Raw genomic sequence first — 16,074 nt, 5'->3', positions numbered from 1 at the left:
CCTCGCTTGCTTTTTCTCCCCCCTCTGCCTATCTAGAAAAGTATAATTTCCTGGGGATCAGCATCGTAGGACAGAGCAACGACCGAGGAGATGGTGGCATTTACATTGGCTCTATCATGAAAGGAGGAGCCGTGGCTGCAGACGGCCGAATTGAACCAGGAGACATGCTTCTACAGGTTGGTCCATGCCCCCAAAATTATGCCACTTGCTGAAATATTACTGGCTTCAGCTCGGCCTTTCCACCAGCTTCCCTCGTTCCAGAACCCATGAGTGAAATTCACCCTTGTGCAAAGAAGTTTTAGCTTGCACAGTCAAGCTCCCCCTGCTGGTTGGCTGACCAACTCTACAGCAATGAAAAATCTCTTCAGTCTCTCCACCAAATGAAAACAAAGTGAAGACAAATTAAAGTTGGGGCCTCGCTCATAGTACTTGACAATGCCCTTTTCATTGCTGTTGGCATGGGACAGGCTAACACTAGCCTAAGTAAAACGCCCTTTTCCCTTCAGTGACAACCTCTGACCATCATTGTCTTTTGTGACATGTTCCAGGTGAATGAGGTCAACTTTGAGAACATGAGCAATGATGACGCAGTGCGGGTTTTACGGGAAATAGTCTCCAAGCCTGGGTGAGTGTGTCACCAGATCCCTGTCTTCCCCCGTCTCCCGAAATATTGGTAGTGGGCAAAGCTCAAGAAGTTCAGCAGTTCAATCTGGATAAGCACCGAGAGTATGGATGCTTATCCTGACTATCTGAACCACTTGGAACAGGTCAGCCTCTGGCTGCTAGTATACCAGCTAAAACCAACACAGACTAGTAGCTGTCTTGCTGATTCATTCCCTATGGGGATCCTAGGGCAAAAGACTCCTCAAAATGTGATTGTTCTATCTGGCCATCCCTGGGGAGGAACAAATTAGTTCACCGTGATAGAGTATCATTCTCCCAGTTCTACAGGGAAAGATAACTGCGTCATCCATATTTATTTTCTCTATTTTCAGACCTATCAGCCTAACGGTGGCCAAGTGCTGGGACCCCACACCTAGGAGTTATTTCACTATCCCTAGGGGTAAGTGAGCAGCCAGTATAACAGTGCTAAGTTGCAAGGTTTTCAAAATCCATGGCACAAAGACCTCAAGGATCAAGGCATTTCCAGCCACCCTGTCATCTTAGAAAGTTCCCCCCCCCCCCACACACACACAACCCTTTGCAAACAGATCAGAATATCTAGTTCTAAGTTGGGGGTGGGGGGGGCGCAGGGGTTCTTTCTTTCTTGACTTCAGTTAGCTTTGGGTCTGGGCTCTGGGTCGGGTTTCACAGTATAATATGAGAAGACTCCTGCTACAATCACAGGAAACTGATCATCTTGGATGTACCCCTCCAAATCTAACCCAACCGTCCCTGCTGGATGAAGGCAAAAGTCCCTGATAGGACACCCAAGGAGACCATTCTTTCTGGTCCTCCACACTAGTGATCATCTTAGCCCTGTGCACATGAATGACAATGACCCAAGATACTGACAGTGTCCAAATAATTGTCTCCTACCCCCACTCACCCTCCGTTGAATCCTGCTGAGGTGGATTCTGCCAGAAATCTGATTTGTTTCTTTCTTTTTTGTTTGCTGTTCCAGCTGAACCAGTGAGGCCAATTGACCCTGCAGCATGGATCTCTCATACCACAGCCATGACGGGAGCATACCCCCGTTACGGTATGAGCCCCTCCATGAGCACCATCACATCTACCAGCTCCTCACTAACAAGCTCAATTCACGATTCGGAAAGTAAGTCGCACTGCGGCCAGCACAGGGCAGGTCTCTTCTGCTCAGGGCCGGCAGTGTAGAGCTGCACAAAAAGCAAAGCAAGACACAAACAAACACGACAACCGCAAGAAAACATTTAAATTTTTAATTTTAACGTGTGGGGAGCATAAAACTTTCTGAAGGTTAACACAGTGATACCACAGTGTAGGAGGAGCAAGTTTTTGCACTTAGATTTTGCACCATAAGTTAGAAGAGCTTCCCCCACGTCTTCCAATCAAATGGAAGGGCAGAGCTCCATCCTAATTTATCAGTCCCTTACAGAGCCAGAAGCCGTTTCCCCCAGGTGGATAACCTCGCAGATCAGGAACTGGGGCATTATGTTTGGAAACTTTTTATTTGCTTTCAAAACAGTCTTCACAGTGTTTTTAATATGGTTTAATTGGGTTGCCATTTCTTTTTTGGAACTTTATTCAATTTAAAAAACCAAACAAACGAAAATCAAAACCTGGTGACTTTTGTCCTGCAAGAGGAAATGAAGGGTCAGATTCTCTCCTCCACTGGTCTGGTCTGGTGTGACAATTCCTAAATTCTCCTGTCTGCCAAGTGAGAAAGTTATTATGGTTTCTTATCTTGGAAATGTTAGAACTGAAGAAATAAGCCTTTCTTTGTTCTCTAGTGTGAGTGCAGGGCACAATGCAGCATTTGATTTAAAACACATGGCACTGAGGCAAGACAAATACATACAGCAGGTGGCTGTTCAGCTCCTCACCACTGAGGCCCCAATTTAGGACTTAAGCACCATGCTTATGTATTTTCCTGGATGAATGAATGAAGAATAAAAAGACCAGAAACTAAACACATTCTGCGGGACTGGTTCATGACTTCTTCCAAAATGTTGCCATCTAGCATCCCACTTTGAGCTGCTGCTGCTAACTGGTCCTGTTGATGCTCACAGGGCAAGCAATGCACTGACCAACTTAGCTAAACGCACTGGACACACTTGCCTATTGCCCTGCGAACAGCAAAATTAAACAGCGCTTTTGCCACAATCAGGATCAAATTCTTGTCTCGTTCTTACTCATAAAGTGGCAAAGCCTCGGTGTGTGTCCCGAAGCTTTTCTTCCCCCCACCGATTCCTCTGAGGCAGGCAGGACAGCTGCTGTACTTTGTTGGCTGGCATATTTTTTCAAAGGAAGAAGAAATAGGGAGGAGCAATGCAAACTGGATGCTTTTGGTGGCTATTCATAATAGCATGTCCCTATGTAGAAAATTTGGGCCAAGATTTTCAGTGGTGACTAGCTATTTTGGGGTCTCCGTTTGAAATACCCTCAGCTTAACATCCAAAAACTGAAATACCTCAAATGACTAGTGACTTCGGAAAGTGTTGGCTTATCTGAGTAGGTTAAAAGAGCGGGTGAGAATCGATGGATCTAGCTGTATTGCTCACACACACCTCCTTTAATCTTTGTTTTGCACTGAAAATATTCTCGGCTGCACAGGGTAATAAGAAAAAGAGATTGACTCTGTTAACTAACCGTGACACTGCCAATTATAGTTCAGGTGTTATTTCCACTCCAAGACTTTTTTTTGCAATGAAATAATCTAAACTAGACGCTCTAAGGAACTTTACACCTTAAAAAGTGTTTATTTCTTTCCTACAGGTATTCTGTATGGAAAAACCCTTAATACAGAATGAGAACCTTCTGTAGAATTTTTAACCCAATCTGTAGCAAGGATATAATTCCCCACAGATTCTGTAGGTTGCCTTAAAATTTCTGTAGGGAGGAATCTCATTCTCTGTTAAGGCTCCAATTCAGCAATCACTGAAGCCAGCTTCCATAACTCACAATCTTAATGTTAGGCAAGCGCTTAAGTACAATGCTGAATTGGGGCCTAAAATCTATAGGTTGCTTAACGTAATTTCTGTAACCCCTTAGAGAAACCCTATTGGTTTCATTGCTAATACGTTATATTGGATTTTTCCATAGGTGCAAAACAACAACAATCATCATCATCATCATTAATAAAGTAGACCTTCATTGCTTTTAAAGGCCTTTGGGTTAATGAACAATGACAGAATCTTTCCTGGACAAATGTTTGGCTGAAGTATTAAATTCCTGGAGTTGTCTGTGCGTTGGTGGTGCCTTTATATTTAAAAGTACCAGCAGTTCCTGCCAGACCATGTAGGTGCTTGCTCACTCTCTGATTTCATAAGCAGACAGCAGCTAGAATTACAGCCTCACCTTGAAACTCTGAAAGGGGAGTTACCTCTTTTCTAGGTCTTGTCTCTGCATCTCCCTAGACAGTAGGCGGCACCAACAAAAGGGGGCAAAATATTATCAGCAGTCAAAGGCAAGTGAACCACTTACCCCATCACGGCTTTATCTAGAGATGCATTTTTTTCAGTCTTATACATACTAAAGATTACTGGAGTCTAATATGTCTGCTGATTGCTGTCAAACAATGAGAGTCTGTTACTCTGTTTACATTCCTCTTGAACCATTAATGTATCGGGTGCCTTGCTACACAGTACAGTGATTTGGAAATGAGGAACGCGGACACCCTCTTCATCATGCTTCTGAAATGCAGGTTGCTTGGGAGTGAAACCAGTTTTCTGCAGATAGCTTTTCATTTCTTGTGGCGTAGGGTGTCCCCTTTTCCTAACACGAGCAGGAGAAAGAACTGAAATCAGAACAAAATGGCTCCGTTTCCACATCTGTAAAGTTGTTATCCTGACGCACATCAGAGGTGTGTCGGGGGCTTCGTTCATTCACATTTCCTATGCTTTTTGCATAGCTGTTGGAACAGGGGGTGCTGCCGCACCCGCTGGCTTGAAGTGGTTTCCATCCTATACAGGGTTTACAGTTTGGTTCAATGGCTCTCAGCACCCCTCATTATACAAATTGTTCCAGCACGCCCGGCTCTTTGCTGTTTTGTATCAGATGGCAGGCGCGATAGAAGGGTAACATTTTATTACAAACAAGGCCAACAGGACTAGCAGTGAGGTTGGTAGCAAACTGCACTGCCATTCATTTGATTTTCCCCTTCGGTCTCCTCCATGTGGAGCCAGTCTGATGCACAGTAGGGGGGCACACCGAGTGGGTCAGGAGGAAGAGAGGATCTCACCCATTAACCTCTCAGCCAAGTGTGGCAGAAGCCGAGAGAGAGCACGCCTCTAAACCCAGAATGGAATAAACAAAGAGCTTAAATACAAACAGGGCTGTCCAGCCTCGCACTTCCCCGTCCAAGATCCTCCTAGATTCTCTCAGGGTTACGTGGCTGATACAGCAAACATAAACATCAGTTTTACTGTTTTGGCTGTAAACGTGGAAGCAGCCAGTTAATGGAGGTGCATTAGCTGAGTGCAAGTCTGTGTCGGGGTTCCTTCTTTTGAGTACTGCAGTATGTCTCCTGATTTACTCTGTTTATATAACGGAGCTGGGATAACATAAACCGTTTGAAAGACTCCTCTTTTCTTCCAGCCCACCCCCTTTACCTGCTTGCCTGTTCCTAACATCAGACACATTGGTGCAGCCAGTGTTACATCAACACTTGTGACTAAAGCACCTGAGATTTGGAGGGCCTCAGGTGAAACCCACAACACAGCAGGGCTTGGGTTTCTTATTTGGGTTTGGTTTCGTCATCTCTTCAGGCTTGTTCTCAAACACAGGACTCCTCAGGGACCTGACTTCTCAATTGCTGTTAAATCAGACTTTTTCATACCAGATAGAGCCAGTTTTCCATAGTAATTATTACTGAAAAAAGTACCTTGTTCTAAGATAATTTTCAGCTCATTCCAGAGCAACAGTCTCTTGCAACAGCCTCTGATTTTCTTTGTTGGGCAGCTGCCTTCAGCCAGTACAAGCGCCAATGCTGGTTTATCTATCAAAGGCAGAGCACCTTTTCCCCACTCCATTTTCAGAAGGGGAGCTTGCTTACTGCCCATCCGGGTCTTCTAAGATCACCCTAGATACCTTTATGTGTAAAAGGACTCCAGTTTTCCACGGAGCTAGCCCCTGAGCATTTCAGTCCCTCTTGGCACCTATTGTGTTTCGGAGTCTGATCCAAACCCCACTGAAATCAATGGGAGTTTTTTTCCATTGGCTTGAATGGGGTTTGGATCAAGCCCTCAGACCGTTACTGTGAAATACTGTCTTGCTTTTTGAAAAGGGGTATCCTGCCCAGAGCTACTTGTTCCTTCTGCATGGGCCTTTCTCTTCAGCAAATATTGTACATGCATGTGCACTAGAATGAAGGTGCAAAATAAAGATGGCATGAGGTGTGGTACAACTGCATTGTCCTGATGTATATACCCTTCTTATCCGTAATCTCTAAAAGTGGAGAGGTGAAATTGACAGGTAAAGGTGCCACTCAGAACCAATCTAAAGCAATGAGCTAATGCAGTGATACTCAGACTAGGGCTCAGAAACCTGCAAGTGGCTCTTTAATGTGTCTCCTGCGGCGCTTTGCAGCACATGATATTAAAACACCGTGTGATTTAATTATTAACCAGTCTAAGTTATTAACCAATCAGGATACTTTTACTGTGTTAACCAATTGTAGAACACTTGGTCAGTCATTTTGCTGTGAGAATAATTATATATAATTCTCACAGCAAAATGACTATATAATTTACTCTCGCTATAGAGAGAGAAAGTAAACGAAACAATAAATTTACACTACTGTGGCTTCTTTGGGGAATGTTGATCACTAATTTGGCTCCTGAACCACTGGGATCTGAGTATCACTGGGCTAATGCATCTAATTCAAAAGATGGTCGGCATTTCTGCCTGTTCTAATGCTCGTGTATTCACCACCCCACTCAGTCATGTTGTCAGGGCAAGGGTTACTTGATGAAGGCCAGTCCTGAAGTGGATACATTTTATTTGATGTAACTGAGGCTACATCTACACTACAGGGGGGGGTCGATTTAAGATACGCACATTCAGCTACGCGAATAGCGTAGCTGAATTCGACGTATCGCAGCCGACTTACCCCGCTGTGAGGACGGCGGCAAAATTGACCTCCGCGGCTTCCCGTCGACGGCGCTTACTTCCACCTCCGCTGGTGGAGTAAGAGCGGCGATTCGGGGATCGATTGTCGCGTCCTGACGGGACGCGATCAATCGATCCCCGAGAGGTCGATTTCTACCCGCCGATTCAGGCGGGTAGTGTAGACCAGGCCTGAGAGTTTTCAGATTTGGACAGCAACCAGCAAACTACAGCCTACTGATCCAGCATCCTTCCGCTTCCAGTGGTTTCTTAAAAGCATAATATTGATTTGGAGACAGACCCATGTGAAAATCAAGTTTATTGCTCCCCACATATTTAAATTAGATAGTCTTTTTTTTTTTAAGTTGCTTTTTGTTACTAACCGAACTAACTTAAAGCAAAAGCAAAATCTTAGTGTTGCTCAAATAACATAAAAGTTTAGAAGCCTCATGTGTATATGGCATGTGATGATCTATTTCAAGTGTGTAGATGTGCATGTATCAAGATCAATGGTTTGAGTTTCTGCTGTTTCGTATTTGTACCTTTTACCAAAGGTGTGAGGGTGGCTGACCCAAAGTGAAATTGGTTCCATTGCTCTTCTAGAAAGGCGGGGGGCTCGTGACTTGCTATGTTTCTGCCGGAGATGGGCCTGAGTTATGTGATGGATACGAATTTTCCTGAGCTGGGAGGACGGGAGGCAGGGTTAACACAATGAGTATGGTGGGGAGCCCATTAAAAATACATGACCAGCTGTGAAGTTGGGAATTGGATCCAGAGTTTGACGGCGTTTGGGGTTCAGACCAATCTCGAATTACTATGATCTATAGTGAGCATCACTCTAATGGAAGGAAGGGTCCTAGGAGTTGCTGGGTGAGGTAACTAAGGAGAATAGCCCTCCCATACAAGGGACCGGGGGGGGGGCCAGGCTTAATCCTGCCCAGCCAGCACAGGAGATCTGGCAGGCACTTACTGTTGGGTTTTATGATCGAAATGGATCAGCAAAACAAATCACTCTTGTTTCTAGCTGAACACTCCGGTCAGGGGCGTTGTGCACGAGATGGGGTGGTGAAATGAGAGAAGCAGCAATGACTGATCAATGCTGACACATCTAGAATTGGCTTTTCCAAATACTCTGCAAGAGAGGTGCCTGGAGTGTGGGGGAGGGGGTATCTGTGTTCTCATTGGGTTTTCTTACTTTCCCTGGTTTGTAAGGCTGCATACCACTAATAAAGGTCATTTTCAAGGCATCCACCAGCCTAGGGCTTGTTAATGATACAGGCTGTCTTCTAGTTTCCCGATTCATTTCCCTCCTCTCTTTGATGCCTGTACCATGCCCACTGACATCAATAGGAGCTGCAAATGCATTGATAGCAGAATAGACCCGCCCTCTTCTTTCCCTGGCAGGTGCCACCATTCATGGTGATTAACCCAGAGGTCTAGGTAGAAGCAAAACGTACTTGTTCCCAACGTTGTCTGTTGTACAACCACCATGTGACCTGTGGTGGGTTGAATGTGGAGGGAGTATTGCCTGAATTCCCTCTGCACTGCAAATTAAATGGGAAATTGCAGATGATTGGATCAGCCTCAGGAGCTCCCCCTAGTGAAATGGGCCGGTAGTGACTTGTAACTGGCTGGAGAAGCCAACACCTGTAGGATGCCTGCAGCTCAGTGATGAAACTGTTCACGCCAAGCAGCATCTTTACAGAACTGGTGTGAATACTGTACGTTGGTGCCATTGTTGAGGGCAAGACAGGGGGAATCTTGTGGCTGTGTCTTGCCTCTGCTTTGGAAAGCTGTGTCTCGAAAGGCGCAATCCAAACGGTGAGCTGAAACAAAGTGACTCTCTCTGCGGAGGTGGCTGAGCTCCGAGAAGCATCTAACCTCTCTTCCTTTCAGAATTGGAAGAATCTCCCTTGACTGTGAAGAGTGACATGGCTACTATTGTCAAGGTTATGCAGTTACCCGACTCAGGCCTGGAAATCCGGGACAGAATGTGGTTAAAAATCACCATCTCCAATGCAGTGATAGGTAAGCGGGTCCCCCGACGGCTGCTCAGATCACCCAGTGGCTTGTTAGAAACGGGCTGGGGAAGCTGCCTTTTAGAGCCGTGGTGACTTTTTTTTTTTTTCCTTGTGTGTATCTGTGAAAGAATCTAGTTGTGAAAGGGGAGCACGAATGACTCGAGTTTGAACTAGTGTGGGCTAGGATTGTACAAACATCCCCCACCCATTGTCCCACTGTACCTGAACCCTTATGGATAATACCACTGCTGTTCCCATCCTGTGCCTCCATGTAGCTGTGGAATGCATCTGAGTCCAGGATAGCAGCGCCCCCTGCTGCTCCAAACCTGCACGTTCACACAGCTCTGCCAACATCTCTCAGTCGTGACCTGAACCACCCCCTAGCTATTCCCCTCTTGAACGGAGACTGCCAAGTGACCCAGATGGTGTTTTCGTGCTGCAGGCAAATGTGTACTGAGCTCTAAACAACCTAAGTTACTTTTACTTGTCACCTAAACAGGACACTAGACAGCCTGGAGTCGGCCCCTCTCCTGGCCCCCCCTATCTGTTGAACACCTGTCACTGTCTGTATAAACACTGTATCATTTCAGATTGTCTTAATTCCTTCTCATATGCACTATGTAAAAAAAAAAAAAAAAAATTCCATGTATGATATTTCCCCCAGCATTTAAATGAATAGGTGCTCCACCTGGATGCAGGATTGTTTTTCACTTCCTGGCTTAAACTGATGGCTGCTGGTGGTTAGCGCTGTTAGATAGCTGCTCCATCCCACCCCAGAGGTGGATGCATTTCTGTGGTGGGACAAGTGATCTCCAGATGAAAGGTGCTATGAAATTATGATATTCTGAAGCTTTCCTGGGCAGGGCCTGACCTATATCTTTTTTTTGACAGTGCCTAGCACAGCGATGCTCTGAGCTGGTTGAGGCCTATCGGCACTAATGCATTATGATAGATAATGATAGGAGTTTGAACGTTGTCTTGCCGGCTAAAAGTAACATTGGGATGTTTCTCCTTCTGTTTCTCCATTCCCCGCTCCTATTGCAGGGGCAGATGTGGTCGACTGGCTTTACACGCACGTGGAGGGCTTCAAGGACAGACGGGAGGCTAGAAAATACGCCAGCAGCATGTTAAAACACGGCTACCTCAGGCACACTGTGAACAAAATCACCTTCTCAGAGCAGTGCTATTATGTCTTCGGGGACCTCTGCAGCAGTAAGTTCCTCAGCCGTGAAGGGCAAAGCTGCGCGTGTGCTGGATGCCAGCTCCTCTGTTCTGGCAGGAAGCGCAGGACAGCCTCCTGTGGGATTTCACAGGCACATTTCCACACCTCCCCACCACCCGAGTCACATTATTGTTAGCCAATATTTTCCCCTAGGAGAAGTAACTGAGTTATCTTGCCAGAAGCTGGGAATGGGCGACAGGGGATGGATCACTTGATGATTACCTGTTTTGTTCATTCCCTCTGGGGAACCTGGCATTGGCCACTGTTGGAAGACAGGATACTGGGCTAGATGGACATTTGATCTGACCCAGTATGGCCGTTCTTATGTTCTTATCTGGGTAGGCAGGATGGTCTAATGATCTAGGACACTGGACTGGGACTCAGAAAATCTGAGTTCCAATCCTGACCCTGCCACACGCCTGCGTGTCCTCAGGCCTCAGTTCCTCATCTGTAAAATGGGGCTAGTATTACCCTGCTTTACGGGGATGCTGTGAGGGGCTCAAACGCTACGGTGATGTGGGCTGTGTGCGTATGATCTGACATCGAATAATGATTTCATGCCCTGACACAAGCGTGATCAGCAGAGGCATTCCGTCTGGCCCTCCTTTTGTGTAAGGCTGCCAGGCATTCTCCGCTGACCCCTCTTGCTCTGGAATTCGTTCTTCAGGTCACTTCAGGGGCCCCCATCGTGGCAGTGTGTTAGCACCTCTATTTCAGTCACGGCTGTCCCCTCGCCACGTCCCTCAGCGTTCAGGACAGATCCCACTTGTACAGAGGGGGCGCTGAAGCACAGAGCGGATGGAAGCTACATCTGCACTTGGAGCTCGGGGGGCGATTCCAGGCTCGGGGAAACCTGCTCGCTCTCATCAGGCTTCACGCTAAAAATAGTAGCGTCGCCGCAATAGTGCGCAGGCAGCGGGAGCAGCAGCACGGGCTAGCTGCCCTGAGCATGTTTTCCCACCCCCCAACCTGGGTGCCGAAGCAGGTTTATTGTCGGGGCGGCTGGCCTGAGCTGTCCATGCTGCCATGGCCTCACTACTCGTTTTAGCACACTTGCTCAGCGCAAGGGTGAGTGTGCACGCTGGGAATCACACCCCTCGCTCCAAGGGTAGCTGGCAGCCTGGACTTACCCAAAGTCACACAGGGAGTCTGAGGCAGAGTCAGGCATTGAGCCCTGATCTCCTGAGTCCCAGTCTAGTGCCTTAAGCACAAGGCCACCATCCTTCCTTAGTCCGCCTGAGACTGGCTTCGTTAACCTTGTGGTTCTGCTGCAAGGCCCATCTCCCCACTGAGATGCTGCCTATAAACATTAGAATGTCTTTGCGGGTGGCTGGTAGCGAGAGGCAAATGGTAGAAGGTTTGGGGCGTCGAATCAGAGCAGTGCATGTGTTTTTGCACTCGCAGTCGCACACGCCCACTTGAGACTGTCATAGGTGCCGACTCTGTGAGTGCTCCAGGCCTGGAGCACCCACGGGGAAAAATTAGTTGGTGCTCTGCACCCACTGGCAGAAAAGCTCCCCTCACCCCCCACCCCACCTTCTCCTCCCCCTTCTCTTCCCCCCAAGTGCGCCGCGTCCCCGCTCCTCCGCCTACCACCCAGTGCTTCCCGCCGCCAAGCAGCTGTTTTGGCGGCACTTAGGACTTTGCGGGAGGGAGGGGGAGGAGCGGGGACCTGGCGTGCTCAGGGGAGGAGGTGGGGCAGGGGCAGGGACTTTGGGGAAGGGGGTGGAATCGGGGCGGGGAGTTTGGGGAAGGGGTGGAATGGGGGCAGGGCCAGAAGGGGTCGAGCACCCACCGGGAACAGTGGAAGTCGGCGCCTATGATATCCGTCCCTCCATATTCAGTATTCATGCCTACTTCACCCTGGGTGATAGCTTGATTGAGCTGCTGAGGTTAAGTCCCAGGTAAACCCACTCGCTGTCGTTCTAGAGGAGGATGATCGTATGGGGGGGATCAGGGGCTAGGGAAGAGTACTGGCCTCACCTTTTCTTTCTTCCTCCAGATATGGCTGCCTTGAACCTTAACAATGGTTCTAGCGGAGCCTCTGATCAGGACACTCTTGCTCCCCTTCCACATCCTGCTGCACCTTGGCCGTTAGGCCAGGGGTACCCCTACCAGTACCCACTCCCCCCTCCATGCTTCCCACCAGCATACCAGGACCCAGGCTTCAGCTACGGAAGTGGCAGTGCGGGTAGCCAGCAAAGTGAAGGTAAGCCTGTGAGTGGAGCACGCGCTGTCCCAGCTCCCGTTATCCCTGGCCGTTTGCTTGAGTTTCCCTAGTCCTGTCTGTGCTCCCCTTCCTCGTGGTTTTGTATGCTCCACGCATGGGATGTGTGGCAACTGTGCTGAATCAAAACTCTCTTTGCAGACGCAAGGGAGTGGCGGGCCGGCCTTTCAGCACCGCAGTGAAAGTGCCCGTTACGTTTTAATTGAGCCAGCACAATATTCCATCCGGGTAGTTCGCTAGCGCTCAGCACTCAGAGCAAGAACCACGGGGGAACTAGATACGGGGCTGTCTGTCGTGTCCAATGTGGCATAGGTACCCCACAGCATTACATACTACACAGCACTGATAAATCCCTAATTAATCCAGCGGTAATGACCCACTCCTCACCCCAGGAAAGAGCTACATAGATAGCAGCTTGCCGACTAATCAAAAGGCCACGATGAGACCCTGAGAGGTGAAAGGCCTGGTTTTCACAGGTGCGAGTCGCTGATTTCGGTGGAGTACTCGACGTCCCTGAAAATCAGACCGTTAGTGGTTTGCTTGAAGCCACATGCCAGAACTGAGAGTCAGGGACAGAAGTGGGATTCCAAACTACACGCTCCTGACTTCCACTTCCGCACTGAGTGCAGAAGGCCATTCACCTCCTCTCGTGTGAAATAAGCAAAAAGAGTGGTGTCTGGAGCAGCCAGCCAAATACACTGCAACCCTGAAACGCCATTCCGCGGGGAGCACAATGACTTTCGCTCTGATGCATGTTGCATGGGCTGCATGAATGTACCGCCTCCTTTCCAGCCCAAGGATCACCCTGCTACTTCATTCTGAGCATAGTAAATAAAACATGATTCTGTGGGATGACTGTCCAGTGAGGGCCCCCTGCAATTTCTTAAATACACTGCTTCCGGTGTGTGAATATTCCCCTTGGAAACACTGCCAGTAACCAAAAAGCAAGGCTCAGAAGGAGTCTCCAAGCTCAGGTATGAATCATGTTACTGAGATAAACATCCAGTAATTTGCCTGCAGCCCCTCCAGACTTAACCCAACCTCCTTCATTTTGCAAACCCAGGCTGGAAATCCCCTGAGAAGAGCTCTCTTGTGAGATTTCCAGTGCTTGCCCTTCCAACTTCAGCTGAAAACAAATGTGTGTGGGAGGGAAAACAAAAAAGTTCAGATCTTTAGGAAAAAATCCACATCAGGTCTGTTCTGCCACTGGGGGGGCACTGATTTTTTCCTCAGGGGGTTCACCAGTCACTGTGAGCAACAGAATGTTAGCTCTTTGCTGCTGGAATAGGAAAGGTACAGTCTTTTTGTCCATGCATCCTGGGTTACCAGCTAGGAGAATTTCATTAAAGGCGACGTGAGGGTTTCATTTTGAATGGTTCAACACTTTTTTTCTTCCTTGTTCTACTTTTGGAAACTACACTGCTGTGTTGTTTCTTGTTTTTGTAACTGTGTTATTCCCTTGTTTTGTTCTGAGCAAGCATTAGACTGAAGGATTCAGAAAGGAATGGCCGACACTAGGGGATTGGTAAGCTTCAAACGCCTCCATAATACAATGAATTCATAGCATGATCATTTAGACTCTTGTGATCCAAATGTTTAGCTGTCCCCCCCCCCTTTATTTTATTTTTAATTGTCAGAGGCACTTTGCCTGTCCCAGCGCATCCTGTTGTAATACTGTGGCATTAGCGGAGCAAGCAATCTGACTGCACAGCGGTACAACAGCTACCAGGGAATGACATCAGAATTCTCCCTGCCAACGTGCAGGCTTCCAAATGGTGCCCTGAGCGCCTTTGGTCAGCCTTTTGACTTCCCCTCCTGGATCCTGTTTTTATTAGTCCAATAAGCTGCTTCTAGAGGTGTCTGCCAATGCTCTCCTGGCACACGCCTGGTGGAAGGCCTGTGGGTGCCAGCCATGCACCTTAGTTGTTGGGGGTGCTGGACTGGGCTGCTGGATCTGGTCACACTGGGCATTCAGAAGTCTGAAAGCTGACATGAGTGACGGACGCGTAAAGTGAGCAGCCATTGAGGGTGTAGCAATAACTCAGCTATTCAAAGCGAGACAGTGGCTCTGGTAGGTTGGTAGTGACCCCCAGGCAGCAAAGGGGATATCCCAGGATTTCAGTGGCCGGGGAGCCGAGGGTGTCTGTGCAGATCTGGTGAGTGTCCATGTCACACAATTGGTACCTCGTTAGTAGTCATCAGAGCAGCCAAGGATACTGGATTTTGTTCTCCTCTCCTGGATTTGTGGTGAGGTGTATTGGAAGGGCAATGAGAGGAAGCTTGCCCTGCTGTTGCCTGAATCTTACTGTTCTGGGGAGGACGTAGTTCTTAGTAAATAGAGGGCTTAGTTCTCCAAAGCTGTCAGTTCAGCTCCTTTCACCTGCACCAAACTGAATGTGCTGCTCCCTTCAGCAGTGATTGTGCTGATGGGGTAAGTGAGCCTAGGTTCTGGGGCCTGATCTCGAATAGCAACTCACACAGACACCTTTACTTTGACGTACACATCCAGCCTGAATCTAAGAACATTACTGCAGACTCGGCACTGCATGCCCAGCATAGAACTAGAATGTGGGAGGAGAACGTCAAGGGGCCAGTTTTGTGCCATCTGGTTTTAAACCGCTCTCCATCCATGGGAATTCCTGCTTGAAAACTGATGCTATTGTCCTGGGATACGTTAGGGGAAAAGGAGACTTCTCTAGTGCTTAAAGGATTGCCACAATGTGGGGACCTCCTGCTGGGGAAAAAAGGCCCACTGCATTGGAATTTCTTCCTATCAAGGTGCTTCTTGATTTTGCAAAGCAGTTGCTAAAGAGCCCTGCCTTAAGATTTGTGTTTGGGTGGAGATGGGCACAGCGCCATTCACTCCTGGATAATTCTAATCAGCGCCTTGTAAGAAAACTCTATCTGTGTCATGCTGGCGTCGATCCTGCCTGGAGTGAGGGCTGGAACAGTCAGCTTGTTAATTCCCAATTATGCTGTGATACCTGTTTTTTTTTTTTTTAATTGGCTCATTAGGAGATGTTTGATAATGAAACTCAGCATTTATGTAGTGCTTTGTTTTCAAAGGGCTTAGCTAACCAATCCTTACAACACCCCTGGAAGGTAGGGGAGTAAATATAATCACCTCCATTCATGGATGGAGAAACTGAAGCCCAGAGCAGTTAAGTGTCTTGCCTAAAGCAAACAGGGGAATTGGTGGGGATTGGGAATAGAATTCACCAGTTGCAGGCTCCTAGTCTTGCGGTCAAACCCCTTGTCCACACTGCGTCTTGGGTATTTCACATTCTGCTTTGGTCCTCAACCCCTGTGCATTCTGCAGGAGGCTTTGAGTTTTCTACTACACATGCCAGGCCTGCCTAGTTTTCTTTCCTCCATCTCCTTTATTTTGCCTTTTCTCAATATAATCTCATCAGCAGAAGGAGAGCCGCGACTAGCAATAGGAGCACCTGTGATTCTCTCTTCCCTCTCTCCCGTTGCATTAACCATCAATGCCGTGATGACTTGAGTAGCAAGCACTTGTTCAAATTCAGAATGTGGCCCATGGTTACGAGGCGGAGGAGTTTGTGTGTGAATGGAACCACAAACTAAGGGCGTTGGTTTGAGCGGAGCAATTCGTTCCTTGTTGAATGATGGCTTGGAAAGTTAGGATTGTTTTTGAGAGAGAGATTTAACTTGGGAATATCGACCTAAGTATCCATCCCATGCTCATCCTTCTGATATCTGAGCGCCTCCCGCAGCTGCTCACATGGGGCCTCGCCCCAAGCCCAGTGAAGTCAATAGCTCGCACTCACTCGCGTACCGTGGCTATTTGCATACAACCTCACAGGCATTATTTTTCAGCCTCTGTGGGGAACATCTTT

The 16,074-nt window shown here is 47.8% G+C and overlaps 1 protein-coding gene across 2 annotated transcripts in view; it reads left to right on the top strand.

Moving 5' to 3' along the window:
* The window catches only part of DVL1 (dishevelled segment polarity protein 1), a 173,976-nt gene that overhangs the window by 156,750 nt on the left and 1,152 nt on the right, over positions 1-16,074 (top strand). The window contains exons 8-14 of one of the 2 annotated variants that reach the window (XM_065421252.1): positions 37-176; positions 549-625; positions 996-1,063; positions 1,625-1,702; positions 8,641-8,772; positions 9,810-9,977; positions 11,990-12,196. In XM_065421252.1, coding sequence (XP_065277324.1) covers positions 37-176; positions 549-625; positions 996-1,063; positions 1,625-1,702; positions 8,641-8,772; positions 9,810-9,977; positions 11,990-12,196 — 870 coding nt within the window. Of the gene's footprint in view, positions 1-36; positions 177-548; positions 626-995; positions 1,064-1,624; positions 1,775-8,640; positions 8,773-9,809; positions 9,978-11,989; positions 12,197-16,074 lie in introns of both variants that reach the window. The other variant, XM_065421251.1, reaches the window with a different exon arrangement.

This window comes from Emys orbicularis, chromosome 22 (assembly GCF_028017835.1).
Source record: "Emys orbicularis isolate rEmyOrb1 chromosome 22, rEmyOrb1.hap1, whole genome shotgun sequence".
NCBI lineage: Eukaryota > Metazoa > Chordata > Testudines > Emydidae > Emys > Emys orbicularis.
The sequence above is the reverse complement of the archived record's forward strand: the minus strand, read 5'-3'. Positions and strand labels throughout refer to the sequence as shown.